General features: G+C 47.3%; 1 protein-coding gene across 3 annotated transcripts in view; it reads left to right on the top strand.

Annotated features, from left to right (window-relative positions):
* ENOPH1 (enolase-phosphatase 1) overlaps window positions 1-15686 on the top strand; it is a 37587-nt gene extending 21901 nt beyond the window's left edge. The window contains exons 4-6 of one of the 3 annotated variants that reach the window (XM_062198602.1): window positions 1126-1258; window positions 7159-7282; window positions 13636-15686. In XM_062198602.1, coding sequence (XP_062054586.1) covers window positions 1126-1258; window positions 7159-7282; window positions 13636-13775 — 397 coding nt within the window. In that variant the 3' untranslated portion in view covers window positions 13776-15686. Of the gene's footprint in view, window positions 1-1125; window positions 1259-7158; window positions 7283-11703; window positions 11806-13635 lie in introns of those variants that run through there. The other 2 variants (XM_062198600.1, XM_062198601.1) reach the window with 2 other exon arrangements.
* The last annotated feature ends 2933 nt before the right edge of the window (window positions 15687-18619 follow it).

Raw genomic sequence — 18619 nt, 5'->3', positions numbered from 1 at the left:
AGGAGTCCAAGGACTTGGGCCATCTTCTACTGCTTTCCCAGGCCATAGCAGAGAGCTGGATCGGAAGTGGAGCAGCCAGAACTCAAATCTGTGCTTATATGGGATGCTGGCACTGCAGGCAGCGGCGTTATCCACAGTGCCACAGCACCAGTTCCTCCATGTTTGCTTTTTTTTTTTTTAAAGATTTTTATTTTATTTATTTGAGACATAGAGTTACAGTGAGAGGGAGAGACAGAGAGAAAGGTCTTCCTTCCATTGGTTCACTCCCCAAATGGCTGCAAACGGCTGGAGCTGTGCCAATCCGAAGCCAGGAGCTAGTCTCCCATGTGGATGCAGGGGTCCAAGGACTTGGGCCATCTTCTGCTGCTTTCCCAGGCCACAGCAGAGAGGTGGATTGGTAGAGGAGCAGCTGGGACTAGAACTGGCGCCCATATGGGAGGCTGGCATCACAGGCGGAGGATTAACCCATGGCTCTGGCCTTCCCTCCATGCTTTCTTAAAGCACACTGAACATAATTTCACCTTTTGTTATTATGAATTACATCGCAGATTAAGTAATTAGTACAGTTATTCTTTGCTTTTTAATTCCTCAAGAATTAAAAAATCAGTTTCTTACTCTTTGAAATTCCTTTTTACTGTCATTAAAAACCATTCTCTGGCGCTGCGGCTCACTGGGCTAATCCTCCACCTGCGGCACCAATACCCCAGGTTCTAGTCCCGGTTGGGGCACCAGATTCTGTCCCTGTCGCTCCTCTTCCAGTCCAGCTCTCTGCTATGGCCCAGGAGGGCAGTGAGGATGGCCCAAGTCCTTGGGCCCTGCACCCACATGGAAGACCTGGATAAGCACCTGGCTCCTCGCTTCGGATTGGCGCTGTGTGCTGGCCGTGGCGGACATTTAGGGGGTGAACCAACGGAAGGAAGACCTTTCTCTCTCTCTCTCACTGTCTAACTCTACCTGTCAAAAAACAAACAAACATTCTCCTCCACCTACATTGCTGCTCCTAGTCTGTGTGACCCGGGAAGAACTCTGATAACAAGCTTATATTTCCCTTAGTGCACAAGCAGGGCGGGGTGTGGCACCCATTCTGCCCACTTCTGCACTCTCACCTGGTGGTCTGCCCTCTAGGTTCTTTGCTGATGTGGTTCCAGCGGTCAGGAAGTGGCGAGAGGCTGGAATGAAGGTGTATATCTATTCTTCAGGGAGTGTAGAGGCGCAAAAGCTGCTATTTGGGCATTCCACAGAGGGCGACATTCTTGAGGTAAGTGACTTCTTTTACTTTGTTTTTTTGACACATATTGAAATATGGCATATTAAAGGAGTGTACTGGGGCCAGCGCTGTGGCACAGTAGGTTAATCTTCCGCTTGCATCACAGGCTGCTTATATGGGCGCCAGTTCTAGTTCCAGCTGCTCCTCTTCCAGTCCAGCTCTCTGCTATGGCCTGAGAAAGCAGTAGAAGATGGTCCAACTCCTTGGGCCCCTGCACCTGCATGGGAGACCCGTAAGAAGCTCCTGACTTCAGATCAGCTCAGCTCTGGCCATTGCGGCAATTTGAGGAGTGAACCAGCGGATGGAAGATCTTTCTCTCTGTCTCTTCCCCTCACTGTCTGTAACTCTACCTTTCAAATAAATAAATAAATAAAATCTTTTTTTTTTTTTTTAAAAAAAAAAGGAATGTACTACAGTTAGACACCGAATCAGCATTCAGGTAATTACATTTGAATATGATAAGCAGATTGTAGAGATGTGGAAGAACTGGAGAATGCTTTACAGAAAAGGGTGAAATGTTTTCCGTGGTACCAGTTTTGGGATCAAAGGTTCTTAAATGTAGTTGTGCACAAGAATCACTTGGGGAGTTTGTTAGACATGTGGATCCCTCGGCTTCACTTCCTGGCAGGTCTGAATTGGCAGGGCTGGGCTGGAGTCAGGAACCTGCGTGGAAACACCACTCCAAGGGGTTCTGACGCAGCTGTGCTGTGTAGGCAGGTACATGGCTGCTTCTTCGCCTGCTACCTTGCCAGTGTTAGAAATCAGTAACCCAAAGGAAGCTAATGTAATTGTTCTTTTGGTTGTTAAAATCAGGTACGAAGAGAATAGTTAATGACGTTCAGTTATATTTATGATTTCATCTACATGGATTATTAGTTTGCTGTGTCTTGAAAAAAAAAAAAGTCAAGTCAAGAGCAAAATAGAGTTGTGCACAGGCCTGAGAAATACATAAAGATCTCTGGAACGTAGCACAGCACAAGACACTTGTTTGCTGCTGGCACTTTGGAGAGATACAGAAGAGACAGCATGGAAGAGAACCAGGCACATTATCAAACATGGTGATGAATTGAAGTCACCTGTTATGCTACTTTTTTCTTTTTTAAGGTTTATTTGAAAGGCAGAGCAATGAAGACAGATTTTTTCTTTCTTTCTTTCTTTTTTTTTTTTTTTTTAAGATTTATTTATTTGAAAGTCAGAGTTACACACAGAGAGAAGGAAAGGCAGAGAGAGGTCTTCCATCTGCTGGTTCACTCCTCAGATGGCTACAACGGCTGGAGCTGCACCGACCTGAAGCCAGGAGCCAGAATCTTCCTCTGGGTCTCCCAGGCGGGTGCAGGGCCCAAGGACTTGGGCTATCTTCTACTGCTTTCCTGGGCCATAGCACAGAGCTGGATGGGAAGTGGAGCAGCCAGGACTTGAACCAGAGCCTATATGGGATGGTGGCACCGCAGGCGGTGGCTTTACCTGCTACGCCACAGCACCAGCCTCCCCCCTTTTAAGATTTATATATTTTCATTATTTATTTGAAAGGCAGAGTCACAGAGAAAGAAAGGTCTTCCATCTGATGGTTCACTCCCCAAATGACTGCAATGGCCAGGGCTGAGTCAGCTGAAGCTAGGAGTCAGGAGCTTCATCCAGGTCTCTCAAGGGGGTGCAGGGGCCCAAGTACTTTGGCCATCCTCCGCTGCTTTCCTTATTTTTTAAAAAAGATTTACTTATTTATTTGAAAAGCAGAATGAGAGGGGGGAGAGAGAGACAGAGACAGAGAGGCAAACAGATCCAGAGCCAGAGCTGGGCCAAGCAAAAACCAGACTCCATATGTTTCCCTTAGTGAGTGACAGCAGTCATCACCCACCACCTCCCAGTTGCATCAGCAGAGAGCTGGATCAGAAGATGAGCTGCAGGCATCCAAAGCAGCGGCTTAACCTGCTGTGCCACAATACTGGCCCCTATATTTAGGTCTTTAAAACAAAGAGGTGCTAACTGAGTACAGGCTGAATCTAGTGAGAGAGTGGTCTTCATCTGCTGCGTCACTCCCCAGATGGCCACAATGGCCGGAATTGCCCCGACCCAAAGCCAGGAGCCAGGAGTTTCCTTTGGGTTTCCCACATGGGTGCAGGGGCCCAAGGATTTGGGCCATCTTCCACTGCTTTCCCAGGCAATAGCACAGTGCTGGATCGGAATTGGAGCAGGCGGGACTTGAACCCACTGATGCCTGTATGGGATGCTGGCACTGCAGGTGGTGGCTTTACCTGCTACGCCACAGTGCTGCCCCCGCTTTAAGATTTATACATTTTTTAGTATTTATTTGAAAGGCAGAGTCTGAGAGAGAGGTCTTCCATTTGATGGTTCACTCCCCAAATGACTACAAAACAAAGAGGTGCTGACTGAGTACAAACTGAATGTAGTGATATATGATAGGTAACTTGCCCAGTAATTTTTTTTTTTTATTTATTTTATGTATTTGAAAGGCAGAGTTAGAGAGGGAGAGACAGAGAGATCTTCTGTATCCCAAATGGCTGCAACAGCTGGAGCTGGGCCAAGCTGAAGCCAGGAGCTTCATCCAAGTCTTCTACGTGAGTGCAATGGCCCAAAGACTTAGACTATGTTCTGTTGCTTTCCCATGCACATTAGTAGGGAACTGGATTGGAAGTGGAGCAGCTGGGACTTGAACTGGTGCCCATATTGGATGCCAGCTTCGCAGGCAACAGCTTAAACCGTTATGCCACAATGCCAGACCATTGGCCAATAATTTTTTTTTAAGATTTATTTATTTATTTGAAAGGCAGAGAGTTAAAGAGAGAGGTCTTCCATCAGCTGGTTCACTCCCCAAATGGCTGCAATGGCCAGAGTGAAGCAATTCAAAGCCAGGAGCCAGAAGCTTCTTCTGGGTGCAGGGGCCATAGGACTTGGGCCATCCTTTACTGCCTTCCCAGGCTGTAGCAGAGAGCTGGTTTGGAAATGGAACATCTGCCACTTGAACTGGCACCCATATGAGATACTGGCACTGAAGGTGGCAGCTTTACTTGTTATGCCATAGCACCGGCCCCACTTAGCCAATAATTTTTAAAAATATTTATTGAGTTCCTACTATTTGTAGAGAACACTTTTGCCTTTAGAGATGGTCATATTCTTCTTTTTTTTTTTTTTAATTTAATTTTATTTTTTTATTTTTAACAGGCAGAGTGGACAGTGAGAGAGAGACAGAGAGAAAGGTCTTCTTTTGCCGTTGGTTCACCCTCCAATGGCCGCCGCGGTAGCACGCTGCAGCCGGTGCACCACGCTGATCCGATGGCAGGAGCCAGGGGCTTCTCCTGGTCTCCCATGCGGGTGCAGGGCCCAAGGACTTGGGCCATCCTCCACTGCACTCCCTGGCCACAGCAGAGAGCTGGCCTGGAAGAGGGGCAACTGGGACAGGATCGGTGCCCCGACCGGGACTAGAACCCAGTGTGCCGGCGCCGCAAGGCGGAGGATTAGCCTAGTGAGCCACGGCGCCGGCCGAGATGGTCATATTCTAATTTTAGTACTTTTCACCCAGAATTTTTAAAAATAAATTTTCATTTTCTTTGGAATGCAGAGAGAGAATGAGTGAGTGAGAGAAAGAGAAAGAGATCAGGATCTTTCATGCACTGGTTTGCTTCCTAAGTACCCACAATAGCCAAGGCTGGGCCAGGCCAAAGCCAGGAGCTCAGAACTCAATCTGGGTTTTCCATGTGGGTGGTAGCGCCTCAACTACTTGAGCCATCAACTGCTGCCTCCCAGAGTGCATTAGCAGAAAGCTGGAATCAAAAGTGGAGCCTGCACTCAAACGAGCCTCTCTGATGGTTTGCAGGCATCCCAAGTAGTATCTTTTTTGTTGTTGTTTTTAAAGATTTATTTATTGATTTGAAAGGCAGAGGCAGAGAAAGAGAGAGAAGTCTTCCATTCGCTGATTCACTCCCCAAATGGCTAGAACAGCTGGAGCTGGGCCGATCCAAAGCCAAGAGTTTCTTCCGGCTCTCCCACAGAAGTTCAGAGGCCCAAGGACTTAGGCCATCTTCTATTGCTTTCCCAGGCCACAACAGAGAGCTGGATTGCAAGTGGAGCAGCTGGGACTAGAACTGGCACCCACGTGGGATGCCAGCACTACAGGCAGTGGCTTTACCTGCTACACCACAATGTCAGCCCCCAAGCAGTGTCTTAACCAATGTACCAGTTGCTCTTCCCAGTCTTAAAAGTGCATAATATTACATTTATTTGCCTTTTAGTGATTATTGTTTTTTAAAGACTTACTTATTTACTTGAAAGGCAGTTACAAAGAGAGATCTTCTATCTGCTGGCTCACTCCCCAAATGACTGTAAAGGCGGGGCTGACCCAGGCCGAGGCCAGAAGCTGGGTCTCCCATGTGGGTGGCAGGGGTCCAAATTTCACTGCCTTCTCAGGTGTGTTAGCAGGGAGCTGGATCAGAAGCCGAGTAGCTGGGACTCAAATTTGGGCTCCAATACGGGTCGCTGGCAGTGTAAAAGTGGTGGCTTAACCCACTGTGCTAGAACATCAGCCCTTTTTAAGTAACTGACTTATTTTTAGTTTGTAAAAAGTTCTGAAAGTATTCAAAGGGTCACATTATAATAACTGATCCTAAATATAGACATTTTTAACTACTCTTGGTTAAATTAGGGCGTTACACGTTGACTCCAATTATTTTCAAGAAGCCAAGGACAAAAAGAGCTGTTGGATAGAATTTCAAGATGTTTTAATTAGAAAATGAAAGTTTCTTGAAAATAAAGTAACAGTTTGTTGAGGTAGGTTAGAAAAATCCATTCATTCAGAAGGATGGTGTTCAAAATGTTTCATGAAGAGTGAAACCTAGTCCAGTAAGTAGTAGAGTGCAAGTAGTAGGCTCTTTTTAAAGAGTAAATGTCCACTTTTTAAAAAGATTTCATTTATTTAAAAGGCAGAGTGACAGGTAGAGAGAGAGACATTTTCCATACATTGGTTCACTCCCCAAATGGCCATGACAGTCAGAGATTCAGCCAGGCTGAAGCCAGGAGCCTCCCCCATGGGCATGGGGTCCAAGTAGCTGGGCCATCTTCTACTGCATTTCCAAACACTTTAGCAGGGAGCTAGATTGGAAGCGGAGCACCCAGGACTCAAACTGCCACTCTGATATGGAATCCAGAGTTGTAGGCCACGGCTCAACCTACTGTACCACAATACTGGCCATACAAATAGTGTTTTATTTTATTTTATTATTTTATTTTATTTTATTGACAGGCAGAGTGGATAGTGAGAGAGAGAGAGAGAAAGGTCTTCCTTTTTGCCGTTGGTTCACCCTCCAATGGCCGCTGTGGCTGGCGCATCTTGCTGATCCGAAGCCAGGAGCCAGGTGCTTCTCTTGGTCTCCCTTGTGGGTGCAGGGCCCAAGGACTTGGGCCATCCTCCACTGCCTTCCCGGGCCATAGCAGAGAGCTGGCCTGGAAGAGGGGCAACCGGGATAGAATCCGACGCTCCGACCGGGACTAGAACCCGGTGTGCCGGCGCTGCAAGGTGGAGGATTAGCCTGTTAAGCCACGGCGCCGGCCTACAAATAGTGTTTTAAGTATAGAATGTAGATCATGTATATTTTAAATGACTTGGAGTAGAAAATGAGTGCTAATGAAAACCAAAGGTTGTAAAATGATCTTGTATATATTAAGCTGGTAGTTTTCTTCTCCCAAATTGCTATAAAAATCTTTATCTTCTTGTAGCCTCCATAAAGTTCTCTATTAGTTGGATTTTCAGTAAATATTTATTGAATGAGTGAAGTCACCGTGATTGTCGGATAGTTCAGAGAAAGGGAAGGTGAGACAAGGGGGCCTGGTGTCCTGTAGTCGTGTTGTATTTCAGACTGTCCCTTTCTCCCTGTGGGCAGCTTTTTGATGGTCACTTTGACACCAAGATTGGACACAAAGTGGAGAGTGAGAGTTACCGAAAGATTGCCAGCAGCATTGGGTGCTCAACCAACAACATCTTATTTCTGACAGACGTTACTGTGGGTGAGTAATTGGCCTTCCGGGGTTATATTCTCCAGGATGGGAGCTGAGCCTGCACTGTGAACACATTGCCTCTTTAAACACAGCTTGGTGGGGATTTTTGGGAAACAAAATAGTGTACTGCCCGACCCACCTCCCTGTCCGTGTACCAGTCCTTAGGAGTTGCATGTGGAGAGGTGGCACTGGAAAGACTAATTTTTCTCTAATTTTAACTCATTATCCGAGTTACCCTCACAGTCATCTCTGTACACACTGAGATGTGAGAAGATAACAAAGGGAGATTTAAGGGTTCTTCTGTGGGAAGGAGCTTGCAAGCAGCATAGTGACTGTAGCCAAATGGTGGGCTAAGGACAGTAAAGACGGTGCACCTGCACTGAATGCCTCTAACAGCAGCGGGGGTGTCAGCTGCATACACTGAGCAGAGAGCGAGAGCGAGCTATAGTGTTTAACAGTGTCGCCTGCCACTGCCTCATGGTGAGGAGGAACCTCGTCTGCCTTGCTCAGATGCTGTCTGTTCCCTGGCGCCTCTCCAGTTGTGACTCTTGGGCTTCATTGTGGGGAAGACAGCCCCACTTTGACCCAGCACGACCCTCTGTTACGTATGGTATTCTAACACATTCATGGTTACTTGGGCTGAAGGCAGGGCAATATAAATGGTTTCAGCAGTAGTTTTGGTTCAGTGGACACATGCACGCCAGCATCTGCAAGAACGGGAGTCCTCTAGAGAATTACGGAGGAAAAGGTGGGGAGTGAGAAAAGGAGAAGTGGTAGGTGAACAGAGGCTGGGCGCAGGTGGTCTGTGAGGTTCTGACCTGTAAACCCCTGGTTGGTGAGGCTTTTGCAAGCCCCCTGCCTGGCTCCAGCTCTCCATTGCCTGGCCATGGCCCTTAGGATTTGTGTATTTCCCAGTGGGCCTCCTTTTGTTGTTTGTCTTTTCCCTCGTTTCTGAAGGCAGCTACGTGAACGTGTTTCTTACGTTTCTACCTTGGATTGTAAATTCTCTGGGGCTGATAACCACACCTTCTGATTACCTCGAGAACAGAGTGTGTGCTGTCAGCTGCCCTTGGCACCCTCTGTGTGGGCAGGCGGGGACCCAAGGTGGCGAGCAGGAGGCTACTGTCTGGCTTCGCCTACTCCGGGCGACTCTTGGGCCTCTAGGAGCCATGTCCCCTCTCCCCCCTGCTGCTTGTTGTCAGAACTAGCATCACTTCCACTCACTGGGACTAAAAGAGAGGCCCACAGGGACAGCCAGGCTGCTGGGAAAGGTTTCTACATGCTATATTCTTTATCTTCTGCTCACCCTTGGCCTTTTCGTCTGCTGTGATAGGAAAGAGTTGTAGCTAGTTAAGCAGGTACTAATTTGCTAAGCTTTTTTTTTTAACCCTCACCAGCATGGATTCTGCTCCTCCTCCTCATTGGCGCCTTCAGAAGTTCCAATGAGTTTTTCCAGAGACGTAGAGGCAGAACAGGCTCCGTTTTCCCTGCCAAAGAGCAGACACTTGGCATTGTTAGTGCCTTGGTTATAGGCAGTCACTGGTCATTGGTCGACCTGAACTGGAATTGTAGATCTGGGTAGACAATACCAATTCACAGCCAGTTCTTACCTTGACATTGAAAACTCAGCAGGTTTGAGAACTCAGAGAGGGATCTGCCCCTTTCCTGCTTTGAGTCAGCTTCAAGGTCCCAGGGCTTCTGCAGTCGGCCAGGCTTCCTGTTTCCTAGAAAGCTTGTCACTCACGTACTGTGATTGTGGTGGAAGAGGAGCCAGGTGCACAGGCTGCTTCAAGGTCATGGTGGAGCAGGTGGCCCAGCCTTGTGAAGTGTACTGTCAGCAAACATTGGCCTGAACAAGGACCACCTCACCCGGCCTCCACTCTGAACCTATCACAGTTCTGTGTGCAAACCTTTACGACTCAACATGACAGTGTGCCCTTGAGTGACTTCTGGGGTTTAGTGGTGGGGTGGGATCAGTGTAGGGTAGGGTTGTGTCAGCAGTTTCTGTGTACAATGAGAATCGAAGGCCATTTACATTGTTGTCTCTCATTATGGGAAAGAAATAGGCGTTGTTTGGGTGTTACCTGGTTTTATCTGTGAATTGCTTTTTCTTTAATCATTCACATAAAGGAGGTTTTAGGGCATGGCATTATAGTTTGCCTTGTATTTCTTGCCCTAGCACTGTGGATGGTTGGTTTCTGCCGGCTTGGAAGTAGATATCTAATTTGTGGCCAGAGGCTCCCTCAAAATCCGCAGTTCTGGGACTGAGTGCATTGTTTACGCTAGGATCCTCAGATCCCTGCTGTCTCCCATGCTTCTCGGCTCTATTAGCATAGTTGTGCATTGCTGAACAAGAACACATTCTGAGAAACGCCTCACTGGGCAGTGCCATCATTGAGTGGGCATCACAGAGCTCACTGATGCAGACGTAGGTGGTGTAGCCCACGGCTGCGTCAGGCTGTACTCCTGCTGCGGCCTGCTGCTTCTGGCCTGCACCCTTTACAGCACTTGACTGTACTCCGCACTGTAGGCAGCTGCAACACAGCGACGAGTATCTGTGGATTTAAACACAGAAAAGGTAAAATAAAATATAACAGGCAATAGCAAATATTCAGCTCTATCAAAGTTATGGGGCCACCATCGTATATGCTGTCATTGACCAAAGTGTTTTTATGTGGCAGATTACTGATCTGATTATAACCCTTCCCTGAGAAAACTTACAGAATCCTTATAGTCTCATCTTTGGTCACCCTTTTTTGTACTTGGCTTCATTTTATATATATATATATATATATATATATATATATGCCTTTTTACAAAAAGCTTAAGCCACTTCTTTGGGCTGCAGTTCTAGAAATTATTCCTAACTTTAGGGAATAGAGATAATCCCCAAGTTGGCATCAAAATGACATTGGTTCTCCTCCAGGTCCTCCACAAGGAGGTTTTTTCCTGCCAGCCCCACACTCGATTAGGCAGTAGAGCCAGAACTTGGATCCTCTGCAGCTGGGATGAGGCCAGGTAGCTGGCTTCCTGCCTTGCTCTTTTCTGTTATCTCTGGTTAGAGCTTTTCTGTGATCGTGTGTTTTCGTGCCACGTGCCACGTGCCCAGACTTCCACTGCCAAGGTGGAGCAGAAGTCTGAGTTGATAGCCAAATAATACCCAAATCTGAAAGAGAGACTGAAGAGACTTTTTCTGGGAGGAAAGGAAAGGGGTCCAAGGTTTTAGTTAAGGGTCTCTGTGTAATGCCAATAGAGCAGGTAGATGCTGATGATGGAGGTGAGAAGCCTGTGGAACAGCCGCCAGCTAGTGTTAGATCTCCTGTGGATCATGGTCTCCTTGCTCAGCGAGGCTTCCTGTTGGACCACATCTAAGCTCCACGGGGTGTTTTCCACATCTTTCCCCAGATTGCTCTCTCTGTCCAAGTAAGCCCTATCTGTTGATCTGTCTGCCTGCCTGCCTACCTACCTACCTACCTATCTACCTTTCTCTCTTTTCTCTCTCTCTCTTTGTCTCTCTCTCTCTTTCTCTCTGTTTCTTTCAAGATTTATTTCTTTATTTGAAAGAGAGAGAGAGAGGGAGGGCGGGTGGGCTTCCATCCAACGGTCCACTCCCCAGTTGGCCACAACTACCAGAGCTGCAGCAATCCGAAGCCAGGAGCCAGGAGCTTCTTCCGGGTCTCCCACACGGGTGCAGGGGCTCAAGCACTTGGCCCGTCTTCTGCTTTCCCAGGCCATAGCAGAGAGCTGGATCAGAAGTGGAGCAGCCGGTTCTTGAACCGGTGGCCATATGGGATGCCAGCGCTTCAGGCCAGGGCATTAACCCTCTGCACCACATTGCTGGCCCCAGCCCCATCTTTCTTACTGCAGACTTGTATCTGTTTCCCACACTGCATTCTTCCAATATTTACATGATACTTATCTTTGCCTAGAATTCTTTCTCTCCTTTTTTTTTTTTTTTTAAAAAAGATTTATTGATTTATTTGAAAGGCAGAGTTACAGAAAAAGTGAAGGAGAGAGAGAAGGAGAGGGGGAGGTTGGGGGGAAAGAGAAAGAATGAATCTTTGATCTGCTGGTTCACTCCCCAAATAGCTGGGCCTGTGGTCCTGGGCCTGGTCGAAGCCTGGAGCTTCATCTTGGTCTGTCACCTGGCTGGCAGGGGCCCAAGCACTTGGACAATCTTCCACTGGTTTCTCAAGCCATAGCTGGTAGCTGGATCAGAAATGGAGCAGTTGGTGTTGCAGGCAGAGGCTCTACCTGCTGTGCTACAACACTGGCCTCAGAATTCTTCCTCACTGTGGTGATTTTCTTTCCTTAAAACTTTTGAACAGAGTTTATCCCCAGGGGCGAATGGTATAGCCTAGGGGTTAAGATGCCCAGGTCTCATATGGGAGTATCTGGGTTTCATATCCAGCTCCTACTCTTGATTCTAGCTTCCTGCTAATGCTAATGCAGACCCTGAGAGAGAGCAGACAATGACTCAAGTGATTGGGTTCCTGCCACCCATGTGGGAGACTCTGATGAAGTTCCTGGATCTCAGCTTCAGCCTTGGCCCAGCTCAGGCCATTTCTGTTATTCAAAGAGTGAACTAGCAGATGGAAGCTCTTTATTTGTCTGTCTTCCTTTCTCTCAGGTGAGTAAATTTTTAAAAAGAGAAAACAAAACTCCTTTGAAAAACTGTGCAGAGAATCAATTTTTCTTTCTCTTTTCCTTTTTTTTTTTTTTTTTTTTTTAAGATTTACTTATTTATTTGAAAGGTGGGGTCACACAGAGAGAGGAGAGGCAGAGAGACACAGACAAGTCTTCCATCCATCCGCTGGTTCACTCCCCAGCTAGCTGCAACGGCCAGATCTGTGCCGATCCGGAGCCAGGAGCTTCTTCCAGGTCTCCCACACAAGTGCAGGGGTCCAAGGGCCTGGGTCATCTTCCACTGCTTTCCCAGGCCGCAGCAGAGAGCTGGATCAGAAGTGGAGTAGCTGGGACTCAAACTGGCACCCACATGGCATGCTGACACTGCAGACGGCGGCTTTACCCGCTATGCTGTAGCACCGGCCCCCCCAGAAGAACCATCTTAAAAAGACCCTGATTCAGTAGTTCTACACTGAGGGCCTGAGAGGCTGCATTTTAAACAAGCTTCCAGGTAATTCCCACACTGCTAGGCCAGGCTCTCCCCTGGAGGGGTGATGCCTGAGAGCCAGAATGGAGAGCTTTTTCTCTAGAGAGCCAGGTAGTAACACTTGGAGCCCACAGACCACAGGATTTGTGACAACTCTTCAGCTCTGTCCTCTAGCGCAGAAGCAGCCATAAACAGTACACAGTGAATGGGTGTGGCTGTGTTCCATCCAACTTTATTTACAGAACCAGGTGCCAACCGTTGTTCTACAGCGCAGACGATGGAGTCAGACTGAGGGTTTCAGACTTCAGCTGATCCTGCTCGCTAGAGTAGGGAAATACTGCCTGCCTGCCTCAGGCTGGCTGCGAATATTTAGGTGAGAATGGGAGCTCCAGGAAGGTAGGAGCTTTGTTCTGTGCACATACCACTGCTCTTTAATACCTGGCACATAATAAATTAACGTAAGGCATTAGCTGTTATCCTTCAAATGGAAACAGTGGAGAGAGGAACGTCACCCAAGACGTAGTTATCGCCTACAATACATAGCAGGCCTGGTTTCATCTGATTCGTCTTATTTCTACCTGCCCCACATAAACACGCACACACAGTCAGTGATTTTAAGGCAAGCACGGTCAAACAAGGAGAGAAGCAGCTGGCCACAACATGTCAAATTATATTGCTGTGATGGAGGGGAAAACAGAGCGCTTAGGATGCTCTAGTAGAGAGTGGTGGTGCTGGAGGCTGAGATTGGAGCAGAATGTTGAAGACTAGGAATTTGCTAGGCACAGAGATTGGGCAGTCCAGGCCGCGAGCATGACATGTTGTCTGGAGATGAAACAGGTACTTTGGGCTGAGTAGATCGCAGGATTCCTTTGATCCTGTCCTTCCGTAATCAGTGTAATTACCATCCGCCTGCCCCTTGGACGACAGCTCTGCTGTCGGGAGGACGGGTGGGAGGGACTGGAGGAAAGCTGTGGGTAGAACTTACCAGAGCTCACGTGCAGGCTGCTTGGCCATTCCGTCCGTCAGGTACCATTATGAGCTGCTTTTAACATTTTTCTTAAGCAAAAAGTAAAACACAGAAAAGAGAAAATAATATGATCAGGTCAACCCCAATGTACCCATCTTCTTGCTACAGCAGTCATTGAGTTAGGCCCATCCTCATTTATCCATGCCCACGGTCCCCCGAGGACCTGGCACAAAGGTCAGGCGGCGTCTCTGACGACTCTGACCCATCCTGTGGTTTTCACAGAGGCCAGTGCCGCCGAGGAGGCCGACGTGCACGTCGCGGTGGTGGTGAGGCCTGGCAACGCGGGCCTAACGGACGACGAGAAGACCTACTACAGCCTCATCACGTCCTTCAGCGAACTGTACCTGCCCTCGTCCACCTAGGGGAGGCCTGCCCAGGAAGACCCAGCCGTCCCTCCGTCGTCCCCTAGTGTGTAGTTGTATTCAGTGATAAAAGGTAACTTACTTAGACGTGTGCACATATGTTTGCAGGTGTATATATATGTATGCTCAGATTAACTTCCACAGGCACATACGTGAAAACAGTTGTTCAGTCCAGTGAAAATGAAACTTATTTAAAGATGCTTTATATGTAGAAAGTGTTTGAAATGATAACTCTAACCCTTCCTGAGGGCAAAGTGTAGTTGATAGAAGAAATTGCTAAAATACAGATTAAATGTGTTATGTTATCAAATGTGTTCCAAAAATAGAAGCTAGTTTTGAAAAACAGTTTCAGCAGCCTTGTTATTTTCAAAGCTGGAAATATTTCAGACATTCCTGGTAGTAGTTCACTGCCTGTGTTTACTGTGAATTAGAAGAGTCCAACAGTTACGTAAGAACCTGTTACTTAAAGAAAAAAATGTGTGTATCATTGTTGTACCTATAGCAAGCAGTTGCCTTACCAATGAAAAAGGTGCCCTTCTGTTCCATCTAAATGAGGGATATGGTTCTTAATGTTTGCAAAACGGCCCTAAACCTGCAGGTTGTTATCATTGCAGATTTTATAGTTGCCTCTGTAACTACTTAGCATAAAAAGGTTTTATTACAGTCAGTCCATAAGATTGAAAAGTGCACTGATATATAATATTTTCCTCCGAAATGGATCTAACAAGTGTAAATTTTATAACAGCATTATTTATCCCGGTTCGATTCTAATAGGCTGTCATGTCAGTTTCATGTTCTGATAAATAAAAGCATTTTCTTCTTGGCTCAGTTTCATTTCTGTTCCTGAATTAAAGCATATGCTGCCATGGGCAAAGGAAACTGAGGCTGAAGGGAGATTGAAATAATAATTTTTTGTCTTGATCGTATGTGTGTGTTTTATTTTTTAAAAAATATTTATTTCGTTGAAAGGCAGAGCAGGGGAGCCAGAGATCTTCTATATGCTGGTTGACTCCCCAAGTGCCTGTGACAGCCAGGGCTGAGGTTAGGATGAAGCCAGGAACCGGAACTCAAGGGCGTGGCAGGGACCAGCTAATCGAGCAGTCACCTGTTGCCTCCCAGGGTGCGTGTTAGCATAAAGCTGGAATCGGGAGTGGAGCCAGGACTTGAAGTTAACTTAGGTACTCTGATACGGGATCTGTACATCCCAGGTGGTGGCTTAACTGCTGCCCCAAACGCCTGTCCCAGTGTCTGTCTGTTTCCCCGAGTACCATTAGGAAAATCATTGACTGTTATCTGAAGTGTGTGTGTGTGTGTGTGTATGCATAGTTACTATTTCATCTGGATTTAAACATTCAGAATATCAGTGCAGTCTTATATTTTTGAGAATCTTCAAGTTTGAGGCATGTAAGATAATGTTTGAAGGGAACAGTTCTAGTTAATCTGGAAAAACTAATAAAATCCTGACGCAATAATTTTACGAATGCTTTGGTTAATGAAAAGGAAGTAGTCTTTGCAAAAAATGAGAGTGCAGGGTATATACAAGATTTTATGTTGATAATTTTTATATTAGTAGCTAAGAAATCAGAGAGCCGTGGAAATTCACTAGAGTAGAAAAAAGGATATGAGTTTAAGTAAGTCTTAGAAATGGGCATAATTTGAAAGTGATAAAACCACAAATGGCAATAAAAGGATGAACTTTGTACACTTCCTGGAAAAGTTCACAGGTGAATGGCAGAAGAGGGTGGCCCTTAATGATGGTAAAGGAGCAATTGGAAAAGTAAGGAAGAAATGAGAGAAAAAGGCCTTTACTGTCCTTGAGGTGCAGAACGGCCATAATGCTTCCTGAGTAGTACAGAAAGCAGAGAAGCTTAGGAAGCAAGGGAAAGTCAAAACACCAGATTCATTTTGTCCAAGTGGGGTGGGGGGGCTAAAAGGAAGGGAGAAAAGTGAGTGGAATATGTTGTAGATCACAACCTAACGTGATGGAGAAGACTCTCTGGGAGAATTTGAGGCAGAAATGTTGCCCACGAGGGAGGGCAGATTCCTAAGGCTGTGGGTAGTGAGCACAGTGCAGAACCCAGGTCAGTGCGTGGTCCCCGCCTCCGAACTTCCAAAGCAAAGGCGCTAGGTCTCGGCAGCTCATGTGCAGACTACAGGGGACGGAGGTGTGACTTTGTTCCTGTGTGTCAATCCAGATCTTCTACCTCCTTTCCACAGTGGCAGTGAGTGCCAATCTTGGGTCAAAGCCCAAGCTGGTGTGATAGGCGAGAAACCTAAGACCAACAAGATTCTCTAGTCTTCTTGGCAGTTCAGGAGTGGCAGAGCGTCTGCCCTTCTGGAAGGCTGGCTGCTGCGTTTAGAGAAAGCCACTGGCCTGTTGCCAAAACGGTGCCCAGCAGACTTTGCCAGCAGATGGCGCTCTTTCTCCAGAGACCTTATCAAGTGTGAGGCCACCAGATACCCCCACTGGAGCTAAGAGGTAGGATCAGGGAAGAAAAAAAGTATAGTTTATTTATCTTTAAAAATCAGTAGTGGGGCCAGCGCTGTGATGTAGCGAGTAAAGCTGCCACCTGCAGTGCCGGCATCCCATACGAGAACCGGTTCGAGTCCCGGCTGCTCCACTTCCGATCCAGCTCTCTGCTGTGGCCTGAGAAAGCAGTAGAAGATGGTCCAAGGCCTTGGGCCCCTGCACCCCTGTGGGAGACCTGGAGGAAGCTCCAGGCTCCTGGCTTCGGATCGGCAAAGCTCCGGCCGTTGGGGCCATCTGGGAAGTGAACCAGTGAATGGAAGACCTCTCTCTGTCTTTCTCTGCCTCTGCCTCTAATTCTGCCTTTCAAATAAATAAATAAATCTTTTAAAAAAAAAATCGATAGCATGATATTGAAAGAGCCAGAGTAGTCTGGAAAAGATGACAGTGGTCCTGAATGGAAGCCAACCGCAGAATTCCTCTTACTCCTTGTCCCCTGAGTCACAGTTCTACAGAATCAGTGATGTTTGGACTGGCAAGCTTTCCAGAAGTGATGCTAATAAAGGAATGTTTTCGGATTTTTTTCCTGCGTGTCAGAGTGGAAGCTGAACGTGATATGTGCCCAATTTGTTGTCGTATCACCTGTGCCCAGATCACAAAATGGTTTTACCCTCAACCTAACATTTAAGAGTAAACTGCAGTTCTTGCAAACATACTTGGAGTAGCTGTAACAGAAGTAAAATTCACCCTCCATACAAATTTTAGCCAAGTTTATTCTTCCAAATATTCGGTAAGCATCTACGGTGTGCTCCAGTGTGCTATAAGGGGCTGAGTTCCTCCCTGCCACCATGGTACAGGCATCCTTGGAGGAGAGATAATGAGAAACTAGATACCAGCAGGTGCTGCAAAGAGGAAATAGGGTGGACTTTTTATGGGGTAGGGAGTGGGGGATGCTCAAAAGGTGACATCTCATCTGAAAGACATATGAAAGACCCTCCCACGTAGGTAGACAGTGTGGCCAAGATCTGGGGCCACGCTCGGCCTGTCCCAGGAATTGAGAGACCAGTGACCAGAGGCCATCAGAGATGTGGGTGGAATGCAGCCCAGTGAAGGGGCTGGCAGCCCAGTGAAGAGTTTTCAGTTGCACTCTGAGTGTGATGGGAATTTTGAGCAGAAGGTAACAGGAGTGATTGAAGGGATTCTCCATTGGGAACAGAATGGATTATAGGCAACATGCAAGCACGAGTGGATGCAGGGAGAACAGTTAGGTCTGTCAGGATTGAGTGCGAAGGTAGAAACCACATGAGTTACTGTGGTCAGATTTAAAACAAGGAGTCCTAGACGGGCGTTTGGCCTAGCAGTTAAGGCCTCAGTACCTGGGTTTGATGCCTGGCTCTGCCTTCCTGCTGTTGCACACCCTGGGAGGCAGCACATCACAGCTCAAGTACATGTGTTTCTGCCACCCACATGGGAGACCTGGGTTGGGTTCCTGGCTCCCGGCTACAGCCCCAGGCCCAGCCCTGGCCATGGTGGGCATTTGGAGATTGAATCAGTGGATGAGAGCTTTTTCTCTACCTCTTGAATTTTAAACACACACACACGCATGCACGCATGCACCCAGGAGTAAGATATTTACAAAGTCAGCGGGCGGACTAGAAGAGTGGTCAGGAATTACAGGTGGACTGTGGAGGTGACGGACACCCCACCGTGTGAGCTCAGGAAGCCTGCCACCACGGCCACGGCTGCTTCCACTCAACGCTGGCCAGACCCCGGACGGCCGGGTGCAGTCATGCAGTGCCTTTGAGCCTCCTTGCCGACAGCAATTGCAACAAGAGGTTGCTGTGTCCTGCTTCTGTGTATCGACTTCATGCTGGTGCATTTCTTCAGAATCTAATTGTAACCCAGAATTCTGCATGCAAGGGAGTCTGGGAGATGTTTTTTCCCTCTTTATGTTCTATATTTTCTTGGTTTATTTTGGGAAATTTTTAAAAGAACATTGATTTTCATCTACTTGAAAGGCAGAGTAAGAAGAGAGAGCTTCCCTCATTTGTTGGTTCAACCCCTATGCCCTCAACGTCAGGGACTGGACCTGGCCTAAGCCCGAAGCTAGGGACTCTATGCTGGTCTCCCACATGGGTAGCAGGGGCCCAAGCACTTGAACCGTTGTCTGGTGCCTGCCAGTATGCATGAACAGGAAGCGGAATTGGAAGCAGAGCAGTCTGAACTCAAACCAGCTCTCCAGTGTGGGATGTTGGCTTCCCAAGTGGCATCTCAACCCGCTGTGCCACGGTGCCCGCCCTGGGAAATGTTTTTAATTTTCTGGTCAATGGTGCTTGGGTTGTCAAGTCTGATGGCACTGCCGTAGGAGGCTGTTCCA

This window comes from Lepus europaeus, chromosome 8 (assembly GCF_033115175.1).
Source record: "Lepus europaeus isolate LE1 chromosome 8, mLepTim1.pri, whole genome shotgun sequence".
In the NCBI taxonomy this organism is placed as follows: Eukaryota; Metazoa; Chordata; class Mammalia; order Lagomorpha; family Leporidae; genus Lepus; species Lepus europaeus.
The sequence above is the reverse complement of the archived record's forward strand: the minus strand, read 5'-3'. Positions and strand labels throughout refer to the sequence as shown.